The following is an 18,587-nucleotide window of genomic DNA, read 5'->3' as shown; positions in this document are numbered from 1 at the left end:
GTGTTGCCGAATGTTTTTAAGCCAAGCCGAGAGAAAGAAGAAATCACACAACCTTGGGACGACATGAACCGGCAAGAAAAGGGACTCAAGAATTTTTGGACTCAAGAACATATAAGGAATACATGCATCAAATCAGCAAGTATCAAGCCAAGTAGCAAGTCAGATTGCTAAATCATAGTACATATGTATATAGTCAATTGTTAGTCCATTATAGGAAAGTCTAGGCTGGTTTATTTTTCTACTTGATTTTAGCTCATTCTTAATTCCTTTACTTGTGTATAGTTTCCTTAAATACTAGATTATAATTTCCTATATATGTTAATAATATACACCCTCTCTATCTTAATGTGTGAGATAGTTTTCATCTCAATATTTCTTCAGAGTATCAGAGCCACAAATTATTGACAGAGAGTGGTGTTTTTTCTTTCCGAAAATGACTTCATCATCATCATTTGTGTCTTCTGATAATTTAGATCCCTCCCCATACCCAGTTTCACAAAATGTTTCATACTATGTCTCTCTCAAACTTAACTCCAACAATTTTCTACTATGGAAAACCCAAATGCTAAACATACTTGAGAGTTATGATCTCCAAGGATTCATCAATGGTGAAATTCAAGCTCCACCACAAATCATCCTTGATGAGTCATCCACTTCACAGCCACATCCACTCTATTAGAAATGGTGCAGGTCTGATAGGCTGGTCAAAGGTTGGCTCACAGCAACACTTTCTGAAGAGGTCTTAGGCATTGTAGTTGGATTAAACACTGCCTTAGAAGTCTGGAATGCTCTTGTTCATGCCTTTGCAAGAGTATCCTCAGATCGAAGTCTTGCTCTTAAGCAAAGACTCACCTCTATCACCAAAGGATTTGATTCCTTAAGTGATTATCACAAAAAATTCAAGACTATTTGTGATGAGCTTGCAGCTATTGGCAAACCAGTTTCTGACCATAAAAAGTCTTGTTGCTCCTCAATGGTCTTGGCAAGGATTTTGAGGTCTTCACAGCCACAATGAGGCCTCTTGTCCATTCATACTCTGAGGTAGTAACCTTACTTGAATGTTATGCTGACAGGTACAAACTTGATGCTCCTCTTGCATCAATGGTGTTCTATGGACAGAAGTCTTACAAAAATAGGAAACAAACTGGTTCTTTCACTTCCAAGGGACGAGGTTTTGCTCAAGGAAATTCAAATGGATCCAAAGCATCAAATCAGGGCCAAGCCTCCAACAATCCCTCTCGAGGCTTCAATCAGGGCCAAGCTTCCCACAACAACTCTCGAGGCTCCAACAATAACAAACCTGCACCAAGAGAAGAACTTGTTTGTAAAATCTGTCATAAAAGAAACCGCATAGCCTTGAAGTGTTTTGATAGATTTAATCATTCCTTTACAAATGATAATCTTCCTCAAAGTTTGGCAGCAATGAAGTTGGAAGAACCAGCAGAAGCCTCTTGTCATCCAGACAATGGTGCCACTGATCACATGACAACAAATCAAGGTACCCTCCATTCTGTGATTCCATATACTGGTCATGATTGTATAATGGTTGGAAATGGAAAAATCTTGCCTATTACTCATACTGGTCTGGCCATGATTGGTTCTACCCCATCTAAACTTCAGTTAAATAATGTTCTTGTGGTACCTGACATCAAGAAAAATTTGCTATCAGTTAGTAGGTTAACATCAGATTATCCATTAAAGTTTGAGTTTGATGGCAATGGTTTTGTGATAAAGGTCCATAGGACAAAGAGGACAGTGGCAACAGGGAGGAAATAGAAGGGCCTATATTTTTTTAATGTTGCAGCATCAACTCTTCCAGGAAAACAAACCTACTTCTCCTCTAGATTTCGAACAACAAATAAGGAGAGCTAGGAGAGCTGGCACTTGAGGCTGGGACATCCAAACTTTACAGTTATTGATTATCTTTGCAGTAATAAGTTTATTTCAGTTGATTCAAAACAAAATTCCATAGGAATTTATACAAGTTGTCAAATGGGGAAAGCATCAAAATTGCCTTTTCTTCCTAGAACAAATAATATCAATGTTCATTTCTCAAAGATAAATTGTGATCTATGGGGACCAGCTCTCACTCCTTCTAGAGAGAAATTCAGATTTTATGTTATTTTCATTGATGAGGCTACCAACTTTTCTTGGTTAATTCCATTAAAGCATAAATTTAAACTGTTTCAAGCTTTTATTCAATTCCACAAACTGGTTACTTGTTAGTTTAATGCCAAAATACAATTTTTTCAAAGTGATGAAGGTGGTGAGTTTAACAACAAATACCTTATCACTTATTTTCAAAACCATGGCATCATCCATCAATCTACCTGCCCTAAAACACTAAAACAAAATGGAAAAGCTGAGAGGAAACATCGAAGCATTACAAATTTAGGCTTAATATTGATGTTTCATGCTAAACTCCCAAACAGATTCTGGTTAGATTGCTTTTCTACTTGTTTTTCTTCTAAACAAGCTACCTTCTTCTCTGCTTAACATGGACTCTCATTTTCTTAGACTCTATGACAAGCATCCAGATTATATAGTTCTTAGAATACTTGGTTCTAGATGTTGTCCATATCTTGGAGACTATTGATCCAATAAACTAGAACCAAAGTCACTACCTTGTGTTTTCATTGGGTACAACAGCAAGCATAAATGCTACAAGCGCCTTTATCAACCTATTGGTAGGATTTATATTTCAAGGCATGTTGTCTTCGATGAGTCTGTCTTGCCATACTCACAACCTACTCAGTTGTATGCCTCTTCTGCCGTTGAAGGAGATTTTTCAAGTTTTGAGGAATGACACAATGACAATTAGCCACCACCTTCTGCCTTTGCACCTCCTAATGCAAATTTCCCTCAAAATGATGTTGAACCTCCATCCTCAACTCAGCAAGTATCAAGTAGTTCTCCTTCTCCAACTTCATCTCACAATGTTCCTTAAGCAGGTTCCCCATCACAGTCTGTTGCTGAACCAGTGTTGCAGGTTCTACCATTGCAACATCAGATGCAAACCAGGGCCAGAAGTGGTATTCATAAGCCAAATCCAAGATATGCAAATTTGCATAATCTGGTGAAAATACTAGCTGAACCCATCAAAGCTGCAAGAAATCACCTGGGATGGTCTGCTGTAATGGAAGAAGAATTGAAAGCTCTTGTTGCGAACAACACTTGGGAATTAATTCCACGAACACCTGAGATGAATGTAATTGGATGCAAGTGGGTGTACAAGGCTAAACTTAGAGCATATAACACACTGGAAAGGCTCAAAGCTCAACTGGTTGCAAAAGGGTTCAGTCAAGTGGATGGTGTGGATTTTTTATAATCTTTCTCCCATGTTGTAAGGCCTGCTAGCATTCGAGTTGTTCTTACAATTGCTACTGTTAAAAATTGGCCACTTCATCAACTAGATGTTAAGAATGCCTTTCTACATGCCTATCTTAAGAAACCTGTTTTTATGCATCAACCTCCAAGGTATATCAATAAAGATAATCCACTGCATGTATGCAAATTACAACGAGCTTTGTATGGTCTCAAACAGGCCACTAGAGCCTGGTTTGATAGGCTTAGTGATTATCTCCTTCAACTTGGATTTTACTCGAGTGCAGCAGATCCTAGTCTCTTTGTTTCACACTCAGAATATGGGGTACTAATTCTACTACTTTATGTAGATGATATGGTGGTGACAGGTGATAATCCACAAAGAATTCAGTGACTAATTACACAGCTTAGTACTCAATTCTCAATTAAAGACCTTGGGTTTCTTCATCATTTTCTGGGCATTGAGGTTCATAAATATGGTTCTAATCTCTTTCTCTCACGGCACAGGTACATTGTGGATCTCCTCACTCGAGCTAGTATGCATGAGAGCAAGCACAACAGAAATCTGGTTCCAGTAATTATTTACTAATGTCAAAACCTATAGAAGTCTCGTGGGAGGTCTACAATATCTCACCTTTACAAGACCAAATATTTCCTACAGAGTGAACTGTGTTTGCCAGTTTATGCAAGCTCCAACAACAACCCATTTTCAGCTGGTTAAGAGGATCTTAAGATGCCTATAAGGCACTGCTACTCTTGGTATTCAAATTCTGTCCAATAGTTCATTTGATCTATATGGTTTTTCAGATGCAGATTGGGTTGGCTACTCAACTACACGAAGGTCTACAACAGGTTTTTGCACCTTTCTTGGAGGTAATTGTATATCTTGTAGTGCAAAGAAACAACCTACAGTGTCAAGATCAAGTGCAGAAACTTAGTATAGGGCTAGGGCCTCTACTGCAGCAGAGTTAACATGGTTGTCCCTACTTCTCAAAGATCTTAGTGTTCCATTGACCAAGGTTCCTTCACTGCATTGTGATAGTTTGAGTTCATTAGATATGACCATTAATCCTGTTCTACATGCTCTATCCAAGCATATAGAGCTTGATTATCATTATGTTGGGGAAAAGGGTAGCTCTCGAGTCATTGGAAACGAAATTTGTTTCCTCAACTAACCAGTTGGCTGACATCTTCACCAAGCCTCTTCTTAAGCCACAATTTAAGCAGTTGCGAAACAAACTAGGACTATGCTTTCAACCACAGCCAAGTTTAAGGGGGAATATAAGGAATACATGTGTTAAATCAGCAAGTATCAAGTCAGATTGCTAAATCATAGTACATATGTATATAGTCAACTGTTAGTCCATTATAGGAAAGTCTAGGTTGTTTTATTTTTATCCTTGATTTTAGCTCATTCTTAATTCATTTACTTGTGTATAGTTTCCTTAGATAACATATTGTAATTTCCTATATATGTTAATAATATACACCCTTTCTATCTCAATATTTTTTCAGAACGAAGAGACAATTGTTCGAGGGAAGAAAGAAAACAGAGAGAAGGGGGAGAGAAAAACCAGGGTCAGGTCTGAAACAAAGAAGAGAAATATGAGGAAAATGAGAGAGAAGGTAGTTGGACGATACTTTATTCAAATAAAATACTGATTTGGTCCTTTTACAGTGTATCGCTAATTATGACCTATGAGAATAACTTATTGTAGCTCAAAGTAAAATATATATATATATATATATATACACCTTCGGCTAATTCAATGCAGGAGTTTTAGGAGTTATTTGGATTGAGAGAACCTTACAATTCAACTCATCTCATTTAATCATTATAATTTTCTCAAACTCTTACACAAAATATAATAAACAATTCAACTTTTTCAAATCCTAAATAAAAAAAAATATTAAAAAAAAATATTCTAACATATTGTTAGAATATTATTTTTTAATATTATTCTAACAATTTATTCAATCTCATCTCATCTTAACTTATTATCCAAACCTCCAGTATAAAATGAGGCAAATATTAGAGTTCAGCTAAGCCAATGACAGTTCTCTAAGCAATTCTTATCAACACAACTGTTCAATTCTACCTGCATAATTCTATTATTATTGATACAAAATACGTTTAAACTGTTCAACACAGTGGCAGGATTGCATTACATGCTTTGTGAATCAGAATACATAGTCCCTAAACACAAAAAGAAAAGAAAAAGAAAAAAGACAGTTGCAAGGATTGGTTCAGATAATTTCAGGTCCTGAAAAATAAATATAGCTTCCTTGACTTTGAATTCGTACGAGAACATGTAATCCTAAAGATTAAAAGTGGTGAAATCCTGAGAATGAACCCTATGCTCATCAGGGATTTATAGCAGCAGCCTCTGCTTCTTCTGATTTCTCAACCACAAACAGTTCTTCATAATAGTTTATGATACAAGTAAAAATGCAGAGAGGTTTCAAGAAGATGTTCAGTAGAGACGCCTGCATATCGTGATCCCGTCACCTATGGAAGCATGTGACAACTGGACACGAGGATCAGCTGCAAGTAATTTGTTAAGCTCGATTGTCAACTGTTTGCCTGGTTTCATGAACTCCGGAACCAACCCATCAGGCATTACAACTGTTCCAGCCCAGAGTGTGTTATCATAGACAACCAACCCACCCACCTTTATCAGTTTCATCAGCCTCTCATGGTAGTTCCAATAATTAACCTTGTCTGCATCAACAAAAGCAAAGTCGAAACTCCCTTCGTTCTCAGACTGCAATGCCATAAATAAAAGATAAGAGTGAAGACCTTATTGCGGAAAGTAAAATCAAGACGAGCAGAATAAAATGTTAAATGAGAGGATCTTGAGAAAATGAGATCCTACTGTGTCAAGCATGACGGAAAAATTAAGATGAAAAAGAAACTCATCCCCATGGATGGATTTGTTTCCATGTCATGGAAGAAGAAGAAGAAGAAAGAAAGAAGCTCATTCTCACATTTTGCAAGAGTTGATCAAGAACTGGTAAAGCCTCAGACTCGATGAAATCAATTTTTTCTGCAACACCAGCTTTCTTAATTATAGGCAATCCAATTTCAAATGTCTCCCGACTTACATCTATAGCCATGATCTGCAATAGTACTGCAAATTGTACGTAACTTGATAGATTGAGCATAATATACCCACTGAAGATTATCAATTCAAACCTTGCCATCCTCTGGAATGGTAAGAGCAGTCAGGAGAAGAGAGTATCCTGTGAAAACGCCAACTTCAATAGTCTTTTTTGCATTCACCAGCTTTAATAGCATGGCCATCAACTGACCTGCATCTGGTGCAGTAGCCATCCTAGCACTAGAAAATGACATGCCAATTGTCTTTATGAACGATGAGAGATGAAGTAAAATACTTTTAAGTCTTACACTGACCCATTTTAAAAGCCTAGCGATCAATTGTTGCTATAAACAACTACTACTGCACCGGTGAGGTCATTTTTATGAGTAATGTCAGGTACAAACCTCAAATAGACAAGTCACATACAAACCATATGTAAAAAATTGAGTCTCACTAAATAAAGAATAGTTTTTTTTTACACTTTTTAGGTGTGGTCCACTTTTTTACAAAAGCTTGTATGAAACTTGTCTATTTGAGGCTTGTACAAATCATTTCTCCATTTTTAGTTTGCACTCTCAAACTATCAAGTCTATTACCCATTTCTCAAATTTCACTCCAAAGTCCAAACTACTAAAAATCAATAGTTTGGACCCCAACCTATCACATTTTTTCATTTTGTATCCCTCGGTCCATCAGACAAGTTAAATCCAATGGAACCCTGCAGTCATCAGGTGAATTGTCTGAACTACCCTTACTACAATGTTAAAGTCATCTAACTACCTTTAGTTTAATATTAAAAAAATAAATTAGAGAATAATAAATTATATTTATATCTAAAGAATGGGCCAACCCTAGTGGCCCTAGTGGGTGGCCACCACATTATGGCTTGGCTAGTCATCAACCACACAAAAATTTTATGTTTTCATTAGATTAACTATGGAGGTGGACACGGGGTGCAAGTTGAAAGAAATTGGAAGTTTGTGTTGCACATTGTTGAATGAGAAATACTCTAGCTACAAAGTGATTACACAAAAATAATCCCACAAACTGACGTGGCTTAATATGATTTGTCAAATTGTAAAGTTATTTTTATTATAAAGTAGATCTAACAGATCAGACAAAACCACGTCAATTTGTAATATTATTTTTATGTAATTCTTTTATGGATGTAGCAATACTTTTGTTGAATATAGTAGTTTAAGTTGCAGTTCGAATAAAAAAAGGCGAACAAAACCAAATTTCTAATTTGTTTGATTTCATTTCCACAGAGTTTCATGGTTAATGATGTTCTAAGTGGTTCAATAATTTACAAGGCAACCAGTTATAACTAAATCATATCAGGATTATGAACTCCTAATTGTCTCATCATGTTTTGCAGTTTTCTTTATGAAGGGAACATTAGAATTGCTTTCTCCCAGGGGTGTGTAAACAGCTATTAGATTACTCTGAGGGGTTCCAGCAACTATAGTTGGCGAAAGAAGTAGCACCAAGTTAAATAGAAAGGAGAACGATTACCGAGGGTGGCCAGCAGTGACATGCCTTAGCTCCTTGAGAGGTTCTGGTTCACGTGGGTAAACACTCGTCTCCAAGATATACTGTGATATCATTGAGGAATGAGATTGAAAATCTAAACAGCAAAAGCAGACCAAGAAGATTATAGGAGAATAATAGAGTACCTGGCACAAATCTTCACTCTGCAATAAACCCTTGGTAAGTAATTTTTTAGTATTTTGCTCCATTGCTTCAATAAAGGTAACTGACTTAAAAAGAAAAAAAAAACCTTTATTTTCCTTCCATTATCCTATATATTCAAACAACATAAAATAATACTTATAAATCTCAGCTCTTTTCCTTTGTCCTCTTTCTTTTCTCCAATAGAAAGTTCAATAATACTTATAAACTTATGTGTTTACCAATTTAACGTTAAAACTTGAAAACCCTTGTATTGGTATGTGTTTGTTTGTTGAGTCAAATTGTATCTGATTTTAATATTATATAATCCAAAGTGAGATGAAAAGCTAGTTTACAAATATTAATTATTTTTTATTTTTGTCAAGAATCTTGATATAAATGCACTAACTAACTCAAATCAATAATTTGGACTGAATTAACTCATTTAAACAGATCAAAATAAGTTAAGACGGGCTATTTTTTAGTCAATCCAGCATAACCAGTCTATTAAACAAGTTATATCAGTGACAAGACCCGACTTGTAAAACGAAATTAAATAGATCAGATTAGGGTCGAACCATATATGAGCATATAACCCGATCCATAAATCCCAAATTGCCAAGCCCTACTTAAGAGGGGAACGATTCCTTATCTTTGCGAATATCCAAATCTTCGGTACCCATTAACTTAATTTCAAAGTTATCATTTAGGCTACAACTATCTTATGCAGTTAGTCTCTTCCAATCTAATGTTTTGCATATGGTCAGTCTTGGGAATTTTTCTTTCAATATTATAAAAAATGCAGAACCTCAAGTCCTTGCGATTTTCGATCTCTCATGAATGTATCACTTTTTCACTAGGGAAAACAATCAGAGCAGCCAACTTAAACCAACGGGCTCCAACAAAATCAAAGAAAACGACAGTGTATCAGTCAGAACAATCTTATGCCCAAATAACAAAGAAAAAGCATAGCTGGCCATTTTAGAAGGGAAGCCTTTAACATGGGGAGGGGCTGGATTAGCCATATCAAACGTTTAATATGCAAACATTCTAGAAAATCATAGCACCTATCTAGCAAGTAAAAACTATAAAAGGGGGTGGGTGGGGCAAATTATAGTTCCCAGATGAAGCGAATGCCTGCCCCAATTATACATAGAGGTTAACAAAGTTTGAACCCAACTGCAGATTTTTCTATGGAAAGGTCCTAAAACGAGAGAGAGAGAGAGAGAGAGAGAGAGAGTACCAAATATATTGTGGTGTGAGGAAATGTTAGAATTAGGACCCCGAAATTAAATATGGGTTCCACCACCAACACCAAGCAAGCAGTTTTTCCTGGGAGTCTACACCTTCGGAGAAGATCAACGTCGGAGTCGTTTGTCTGCCAGTGTGATACATCGATGATATACTATATACCGCCAAAGAACCCTTCTACTCATCGTTCTACTGGATTTTTTATTTTTGAACCAGCCCGAGCCGGTCTAGACCGGTTGGTTCGGTCCTATTCTGGACCGGTTCGGTTTGGGACTTGTTTCCTCCCTTTCAAAAACCAGTCAAAATTGATCCGGACCCAGTTTTAGATTTTCTTGCGCCGAATCAGATTGAACCGGACCGGACTGGTTCGTATATATATATTTTAATTAATTTTTAATATTATATGTAATTATATATGAAATAATTTTATATTATAATTTAAATATTAAACATGAACATTTGTTTGATTATATGTTTTAAATATAAACTATATATATTAATTATATTTTATGGTCTAATGAATTCTCAACATATTTCTTTTGATAAATATATTAGTAAAATTAATACTAAAACCGAATCGAAACCGGTAAAACTAAAAGTACCGATTTTGGAGGGTAATCGGGATCGTATCGGTTCTTGAAAATACAAAATTGATGTATATCAATTCGCTCCCAAAATTTATCTAAAATCGGATTAAACCGGATCGGTTATACTTCTATATATATATCACATATTTAGTAAGAAAAAAAAATAATATATAATATGTAGTATAAAAATGATAAGTGAAATTTTTTCTATGAAAACGTAGAAATTTCCTTTTTTTTTTTTTTTTTCCTTCTTGAGAATAAAGTTCTATTTATTCATGAATAAGCACGTTCTAGACTCTAGAAATCCATTTTAATACTCTGAAATCCAGTCAACAATGATCAAATTTCGTTTGCAGAAGGTATAATAATGCCGGACTGATGCCAACCACTATAATTCTTTATTTATTTTTCTCTATTTCTTTTTGCCTTTTAACTATATATAAGTAGCAGATGAAGTGGACAGATCACCCGTTCGTCTTGTGAAGATAGCAATCTCCGAATATCAGTCTAGGCATATAGAATCATAGATTGACGACATTCAAGAGATTGTTGGGTTCTCTAAACGCTGAAGAAGGATCAGTAAAGACTTCTTATTTTAGAGAAATGACTTATAATCGTGAGTATGCAAGCGCTGTATAATCATTTTAAAAAAAGTGAATAAATACAAGACCTATATAAAAATAAATTAGTTTTTTAATAGTAAATCCTACTCTTTTTTAAAATGACTACATGACGTTTGCACACTTTACGACTGTACATAACATTACTCTATTACATTACACCAATGTTCAAACAGATCATGTGCCCTTTGCTTAGGAAAGAAGGGAATTATTCAAAAAATGATCATAATAATTTAACAATCGGCTCGTTTTGGATAGGAAACATTCATCTTACACATCCTATAACCAAGTTCATTTAAGTCTCAGATAAAGAAGGTAATTACAACACCACCAATTCTATAATAATAATAATAATCACGTAAAAATAGCCTATATTTTATGTGCAAGTAACTAAATTCATTCGCGACTCCGTCGGAGAGACTGGAATTGTGCAGCTAGGGCATCATAGTCAGGAAGCTTCGGGTGAACATGACTAGCCTTTTCTGTAGGTGGAGTCTCCGTACTCGGACTTGCAGATTCTGAAATTTCAGAGCTACCTGATGCTCGTATCTTTGGAAGAGAACTGGCGGAGTATTTCCTTGTGGATGACTTCAAACTTTCCTCATTCAAGGACCTTTTGGATGCTGGCATTGGCTTAGAAGTTGACTGCTCTGCTGTCACACGCCGCTCATAACTTCCCAAATGATCCGAGCTCTTGGTCTGAGACAAGGGCTTTGCTGGAACTTCAGTAGCATAGGAGCTTCTTGAAGAGGATTTCCTTCTCGCTCCATAGTCAGGAGTCAATGACGCCTCAGAACCATCCGTAGGCTTCAAATAAGAACTCCTTGTACTTGAAGAAGCAGCTTTTGTCCTTCGCGAAAACCCAGTAATTGGGCGAATATTGCTGGTGGAAGTCTTTTTAGGAAGATCTTCCTCGGAATCACTGGTATCTGCATCAAAAAATGGAATTCGGATATTAGAGCTTGAATTCTCATTGACTTCAGTTCCTACTTTCCGATTGTATGGCTCTTGATTGATACTAATATTCTGTGGTGAGAGTTGCTCCGAATCGTCATTATCAGAATCAGAAGAGGAGACCAAATCTTTTGAGCTCGGTCCTTTACTTTGTTTTGAAGTCACTTTCTGATTGTGTGGCTCTTGATTGTGAGCATCAGGATTAATTGTAGTCCTGACCATTACTGAAGGAGAAAATTGCTCAATCTTGGAAGAAGAATCGCCCGATGCTTGTTTGAATAATGAGGCATGGCCTGATGGATCCCTAGAATATGGTGGACGCCTGAGACCCTTATTCCGAAGGCCTCCTGTTAACTTTCCAAACTTCAACTCATTACCACTTTCTAAACTAGACTCTTTCAGAAGTTCATTATCTTTCCAAGTATCTGGTAACTGTGGCATGTGCTCCTTGTCCTCAATGCTCGAATCTGATCCAGATATCTCATATTTTGAAGATGGCAGGTCACTATTACCAAACTTTCTATCAGATAAAGCATGAAACTCTTTCCCTTGGTTTGTTTCAAGGCGTACTTCCATGGGATCCGAATCAACTGAAGAGGGTGGCAATGATGGCTTTCTCTTATATGCCACATGTTCCTTCTCTGCAGATGAGGATCCTATTAACCCATGACTTGCACTCTTGTTCAACTCAGAATTTCTTTCGTAAACATCCTGTTTGCTTGGATATATACCAGGCTCCGTATTCGCAACGAACTTTGATTTCTCTAGATTCTCATTATCATCCGAACTTTGGTCATCTGAATTGTCAAATGTTGCATCCAATGAGTCATGTGGTTCTGTAGGAACCGAAGAACTTTCAGGAAATACATGTGAAGAATGCCGCCCACCGAAAGAATGTGACTGAGAAATGGACTTTTCAAATGGTTCGTCCATGTTTTTCCCGTGTCTCCAAGCATCTGTATTTTCTAAGAGATTTACAGCTGATTTTCTACCTGGAGATGAAAAATACAAACTCGATTCTTGTCCCTTGAACTCATTTTCTACATCGAATTTATAGTCATCACCATCATCTGAACCATATTCATCAAAAACTACAGAACCCTTGTCATAAGAAGTTGTCTTCTCATTGTCACTATGGGTGTTTCCTTCATCAATAACAAAAGGTCTCTGACCAGCACCACTCCCTAACTTCGGGTGGTTCAAATTCAAAATATCATTGCGGTCATTAATAAAAGTGCGAGAATAAGAATCAGAGGAAGCTCTGCTGGATTGCCTTCTGGTCCCTAAATCTCCAATATAATTAACATTCTCAGATTCTGTACCATCATTCAACTCACCAACAAATTCTATCTCATTGTGGGTGTTTCCTTCATCAATAACAAAAGGTCTCTGACCAGCACCACTCCCTAACTTCGGGTGGTTCAAATTCAAAATATCATTGTGGTCATTAATAAAAGTGCGAGAATAAGAATCAGAGGAAGCTCTGCTGGATTGCCTTCTGGTCCCTAAATCTCCAATATAATTAACATTCTCAAATTCTGTACCATCATTTAACTCACCAACAAATTCTATCTCATTGTTGCTGTTCTCAGATTCTGTACCATCATTCAGTTCACCTAAAATTTCTATCTCATTGTTGCTGGATTGTTTCTTCAAGCTTACTCGACCTAAAGATTCTCTGTTCTTCAGCTCAGACAAAGTCTTTTGAGGATATCTATCTGTCTGTTGGGAACTATTAGCCAATGGATTCTTATCAATGGAAGCTGTAGTTGACTTCAAGGAAGCTGACCAGGTAGATGTAGCACTGTCCTTATGCCCATCCCTGTAAAAACTTTCAGTTGCTCCTGCCACGATATCTCGTTCAGCATGATCAATTTCATCATGGATTGAAGAATTTCTTCCAGGAAAGGCATTACTAACTGGACGTTTGGCAAGGTGTTCACCTCGAGATTCTGAAGAAGAATGTTTTTGAGACCCTTCACCACTTAGCACATCAGTAGAAGACTTATGTGATTTCATAGAATATTGCTTAATGACCTTCGCACGGCTAGAAAGCTCTGCAGCTGCTCTGGCAGCCATACTTGCACGCTCTGCAGATTCAGCAGCTGCCTGTGCAGCAGCAGTAGCATCCTTAAATTCCATATTCCAATTCTGCCTACCCATTGAAAGAGCATTGCCACTGCCAGAATATGAATGCCTAGACTCTGTCTCTTCAGTTTCATTTCCTAAATGACAGAGAGCACCATAAATCCACTTTGAGAGATAATAGATATATAAAATTGGCTCTATGTGACACCTTAAAGGAATAAGCATTTACCATCTTTAAATGAACACTCACATACCTGAAGATCCCATATCTGCTTGAAATGTGCCAAATGTTGCACCTCCTTTGGCCCCAATATCTGAATCAGGATTTCGTAAGTGAGGTGATGATCGAACATTAGGAGGTCCCTTGTCATCATGACTAGGTGGAACTTGGACATGAGGCTCCACATATATTTTACTGGCCTTCTCAAAAGTGTTTGGTCCATTCTGATTAAAAATTTCAAAATTGTATTAATAGACAAAGCACACACTTCCTAACCTTTATATTAGCTATGCTCCATGATGATGCCACAGCAAGTAACGTATGGACTAATTGAAATGATCAAATCTTACCAGAATATCCTCAGGGGGTCTGGTATCTTGCTCCTCTAAGGAGTTAGGATCCCATTTGACATTATGTTCCTCAGCAATGGTACTCAAGATTTTGATCTTGGTCTGGATATCAGGTGCCTTGGCCGATAATTTCTCAACCAACTGAATAAGACAACATTTTAAATAAGCAGTAACATCAAAGAAAGAAAAAAACAGTAACACCAACTGCCATTGATCTTTGACAGATTATACGGCTGTATCAGTAATTTCAATCATCCAATAATATTCACACACACTGTCTGAAAACTTACCATGCGGCCTACACCACAATCTGGACGTAATTCAATGGCAGCAGAGACAAAATCTTTTCCATATTTAGCAGTAAACTGTTTGCGAATATCCATTAGCTCGGGAACATCTGCACATCTTGGAGCTGCAAATATTACACTTGAAATTGCTTCCTTCAGATCAATGGGACAGTTTCTGGAAATATACGAAATTAGTCACTACAATGCGAGCTCTCAAAACCCAAGAAAAAGAAAGTATGACCAATAAAGACTACATTATTTTGACAGAATTATCTTCCTAAGCACAGGCAAGAGAAAATTCCATACACCCTACCCTTCATGGATAAGATCATAATGTTGACATTTACTACTAATGGCTTTATAAGTCAAATGTCAACCTAAGTCCAAAATGCTAGACTGAATCTAACATGGGAGCACCTAAAGACTGTAATTCATGTCTCACACAGCAGGACAGAACTTAAATTGTATTGGCACATAAATACTTTAAAGCCACATGATTAGACAGGACTTTAAACAAGAGCATACATCTCCAATATGAAAACTCCAACAAAATGTAAGATTATTTGAGATAATAATTATGTTTTGCCACACATTTACATACTTTTGTGACTCAATGATTGGTAGACGTGCCACGATAAGTTCGCAGTATATCTCAATAAGTTCATATGCTGCTGTTGTCTTCTCCTCCCTGACAACATGTTCAACCTGAGATGCAGCACAAAGTTAAATCACCATGAAAAGAGAACAAGAAGAAGAATGGGACAAAAGGCATACAGGTCCTTTAAATGAAAACCTTAACAAAAGGAGAACCACAAAAACCAAGATACAATTTACCATTAATGTGTAACGTCCCAATAGAAGGCCTAAGCTGTATGACCTATACCCCAAAAGGACTAGTCAATGATACAACTGAAGCCCCATTGGAACATTATAAAGTGCAAGAACTTCTCCTTCCCAAGCAATGTGGGATCTCATACACCACCTACCCTCACTTATCATATGGAGTATCACAATCTCCCCCCTTAAATTCCGATGTCCTCGTCGCGTCAATCCATCGTAGGTGGCGTGGCTCAAGTCCCACATTTCTGATTGGGATAGACTCTAATACCATTTGTAACGCCCAAATGGAAGGCCCAAGTCACTTGGCTTTTACTCCAAAATGACTAGTCAATGATACAATTGAAGTCCCATTGGAACATTATAAAGTACAAGAACTTCTCATTCCCAAATAATGTGGAATCTCATACACCACCTACCCTCACTTATCATTTGGGATATCACATAATGTAAGACGTCATATGTGGTTAATCTTTGTTAATTTGCTACTAAAACCCAATAAAAGCCAAAATGATGGCCTCAAATATACCACTATAGAAAAGTGGAAAGATCTTGGTCTTGGTAGATTTAAGACCACTGGAGCTGCCAAAACCAGGAAATTGTTCACTTCATGTCCATCACATATTTCTTTCCAAAAAGCAGCTTTAGATTAAGATATCCTTGTCTTAATTGAAATTGTGCATATGAAATATGTTATGGCTGAAAGACACTTTTGGTCCTTGAAAATCTAGATTCGATTTTCATCCCTGAAACTTAAAAAATTCCAATTTCGTCCTTGAAAATTTTAATTGGTAGCAATATAGCCCTTTTGTCCATCAAATAGGAGAAAATTACTGATGAGGAAAATGAAGAGACAAGGCGACACATTAAAAGTATGTGACATGTGAAATGAATGAGTGGCAGATGCCATTATAGGATTTATAAAAATTGTATTCACAAAAACAATTTAATTTACTCCATAACTTTTAATTAGTATAAATATAGTGCAACTAGAGTAGTCAGTTATTTTGTTTAGTTTTTGTTGACTCTCACTTCCCAGTCGACCTCTCCTCCTCCACCTCTAACCCACCAGAGCACTTCCATCATCAGTTCTTCATTGCTATCATCACCACCACAGAGGTTGGACTCTCAGTGGTGATTCCAGGATAAAATATATTTCAGGCAATAATGAAAAGACTCAAGCCCATTCTTGTTTCAAATTTCTAATCCTACCATGAAAGCTTCTTTTAGACCTTTAAGGCTGCTTAATTTTTCTTCTTTCTTCAACCACTTCAAATGTAAGTCTAGCATAAAACATTACCAAGCATACTCCGCCACAAATTATTATAATCATTGATACCTTTAGATATGACGCTAAAATGGCTCAACTATCTTATCATAGACAATACCAATGTTACTGAAACAATAATATCCGTACGAATAGTCAACAAACCAAAACTAATACCTCCACAGATGACTCGAAAACGTTCAAATGATTATCAAACTATAATAAGCATACTATAATCAAACTGTCATAACAAACCCGAATTCTGGCAGTCCGGTCTTGCCCAGACTCGAGCAACTGAGCTACTTCCCTCTTCAGCTGCTTTAGCTGTACATCCCTCTTATTCTTCAACAGCTTTATGCGCGACACCGCAAGCTTCAACGCAGTTTTGCTGCAACAGAAACCAGCGATCCAAATCCAACAAATTCAAATTTATTCCGTCAATCAAATAGTAGAATTCGCCGCCGGGAGGGAGTGGAAGGGACAAACATTGCAATGATTCAAAAGAAAGAAGTACGCAACAGAGAATCTGTTTGGTTTCAGAGAAAGCTTCGGATCTGACGACAGCCAAGTCAACCGGAACCCGATTCATTAACCCCAAAATTTGTTTCATTTCCAAAGATTTCTCAGAACCCAAACAGAGACTGAAAATTAATATCCAAAAAAAAAAAAACAGAGAATGAAAGCATAGGAGAAATTACCATTTGGCGGGCTTGAAACTCCTATGTAGCATAGACATAGCTACACAAAGTAGAGACCAAAAAATCCAGATCCTTCAAGTTGCAGAGCAAACGTCGCAAAATTAGGTATGGGACACGAAAGGAACCGATACGCGGTTTAGATTATTCGTAATTGAAGTTTGATAGCGAGATTCAAATCAGAGAGAGAGAAGAAGAGGATTCGTCGAGGCGACGAAAGTGGAAAACGGAATCGAATGGGACTTTGCGGTACCCGATTATTACAGTGCCAACGAAATTACGTTTTATACTTGTTAGCTACCCGGCAATCTCTAATGTTTTGGTAAGGAAGGTACAATGCACCACCAATCGTGGACTTGACTTTTTTCCACTTAGACCATAATATCCCTCTCAAATTATTTTCTCGTCTTATCGACAAATGCTATTTGATAAAAATAAAAATAAAAATTTATAAATTTTTTTCACATAAATCTTATATATATTTATATTTTAAAAAAATACCAAAAATTGATATAATATATGACTGTATAAACCAATTTTTTTAGAAAATTTTAAAAACATCTAAATTAAAGTACTGTTAGGGTGCTGCTTAGCAGTGATCGATAGGCGTGCCCTTAGGTAAAATTTTATTTTTTTAATTTTTCTTATTCATATTTTTAAATATTTTTAAAAAATATAAAAAAAAATATCAATATATTAATATTCACTTCTTTATTCTGTAAGTAAAATAAAATAAAAAATTAAATGCATGAACGATCAAAATAGAGCGGCATAGTGACATTATTTTTTAAGAGAATAGATCAGAGGAGTTGTGTAACGTATAGAACTGTGCAATCACATTTTGTGAGAATGTTTCATTCTTAAACGCGTCGGGCGCATGAGGGTTTCTTTGCATGTTGGTTTTCATTTTCCTTGCTAGATTGGTGAAAGAGAAACCATTAATTTATATTGTGGCTTTTTCTTCACATCAATAATTACAAATTCTTTTTGATTTATCTGGAATTGAAAATAACTTGTTACCCACTTTCTTCTTGTTTGATTCTTCCGACCCCATCAAAATGTTTGTTTTTTTTTGTTGTTTTTTTTCATTTTTTTCAACATTTTCTTCTTTCCTATCAATGAGCAAAAGAGAAAAGATGCACTCGGAAACGATGACCATTATTACGTACACGTTATCTCTAATTTATCAAATTTTTTTGGAATTATAATCTTCAAGTTATTAAAATTATCAGTAACAACTTAATTTAAAACATAAATTACGGAGTACACTTTTTGCTAAAATTAACTTTAAGATCATGTCACCTCACACGTTATTTATTTATTTATTTATTTTTA

At 36.3% G+C, this 18,587-nt stretch overlaps 2 protein-coding genes across 3 annotated transcripts; both read right to left on the bottom strand.

The window, feature by feature from the left end:
* Nucleotides 1-5,412: 5,412 nt before the first annotated feature.
* LOC108989770 (probable caffeoyl-CoA O-methyltransferase At4g26220) lies at nt 5,413-9,504 on the bottom strand. 2 transcript variants are annotated; one of them, XM_018963506.2, is made up of 6 exons: nt 9,340-9,504; nt 8,102-8,185; nt 7,941-8,020; nt 6,521-6,665; nt 6,313-6,444; nt 5,413-6,089 (listed from the first exon to the last, which is right to left on the bottom strand). In XM_018963506.2, exons 2-6 carry the CDS (start codon nt 8,162-8,164, stop codon nt 5,799-5,801), a joined length of 711 nt encoding a protein of 236 aa, XP_018819051.2. In that variant the 5' UTR covers nt 8,165-8,185; nt 9,340-9,504; the 3' UTR covers nt 5,413-5,798. The 2 variants fall into 2 exon arrangements, with proteins under 2 accessions (XP_018819051.2, XP_018819050.2); XM_018963505.2 differs by having other exon boundaries at nt 8,102-8,181.
* A 1,258-nt stretch (nt 9,505-10,762) lies between these two features.
* LOC108989762 lies at nt 10,763-17,532 on the bottom strand. The gene is made up of 7 exons (XM_018963485.2): nt 17,256-17,532; nt 16,813-16,945; nt 15,055-15,158; nt 14,457-14,628; nt 14,167-14,307; nt 13,851-14,040; nt 10,763-13,733 (listed from the first exon to the last, which is right to left on the bottom strand). Exons 1-7 carry the CDS (start codon nt 17,291-17,293, stop codon nt 10,951-10,953), a joined length of 3,561 nt encoding a protein of 1,186 aa, XP_018819030.2. The 5' UTR covers nt 17,294-17,532; the 3' UTR covers nt 10,763-10,950.
* Between the last annotated feature and the right edge of the window lie 1,055 nt (nt 17,533-18,587).

The sequence above is a fragment of the Juglans regia genome, chromosome 10 (assembly GCF_001411555.2).
Source record: "Juglans regia cultivar Chandler chromosome 10, Walnut 2.0, whole genome shotgun sequence".
NCBI classification, from domain to species: domain Eukaryota; kingdom Viridiplantae; phylum Streptophyta; class Magnoliopsida; order Fagales; family Juglandaceae; genus Juglans; species Juglans regia.
The sequence above is the reverse complement of the archived record's forward strand: the minus strand, read 5'-3'. Positions and strand labels throughout refer to the sequence as shown.

Coding starts and splice junctions, on each gene's coding strand:
- LOC108989770 (XM_018963506.2), bottom strand. CDS start 8,164: ATGGAGCAAAATACTAAAAAATTACTTACCAAGGGTTTATTGCAGAGT. Junction 8,021..8,101: donor AGAGTGAAGATTTGTGCCAG/GTACTCTATTAT, acceptor ATGATATCACAG/TATATCTTGGAGACGAGTGT. Junction 6,090..6,312: donor TTGATCAACTCTTGCAAAAT/GTGAGAATGAGC, acceptor ATGGCATTGCAG/TCTGAGAACGAAGGGAGTTT.
- LOC108989762 (XM_018963485.2), bottom strand. CDS start 17,293: ATGTCTATGCTACATAGGAGTTTCAAGCCCGCCAAATG. Junction 14,308..14,456: donor ATTGTGGTGTAGGCCGCATG/GTAAGTTTTCAG, acceptor TGTCTTATTCAG/TTGGTTGAGAAATTATCGGC. Junction 13,734..13,850: donor AGCAGATATGGGATCTTCAG/GTATGTGAGTGT, acceptor TCTGTCATTTAG/GAAATGAAACTGAAGAGACA.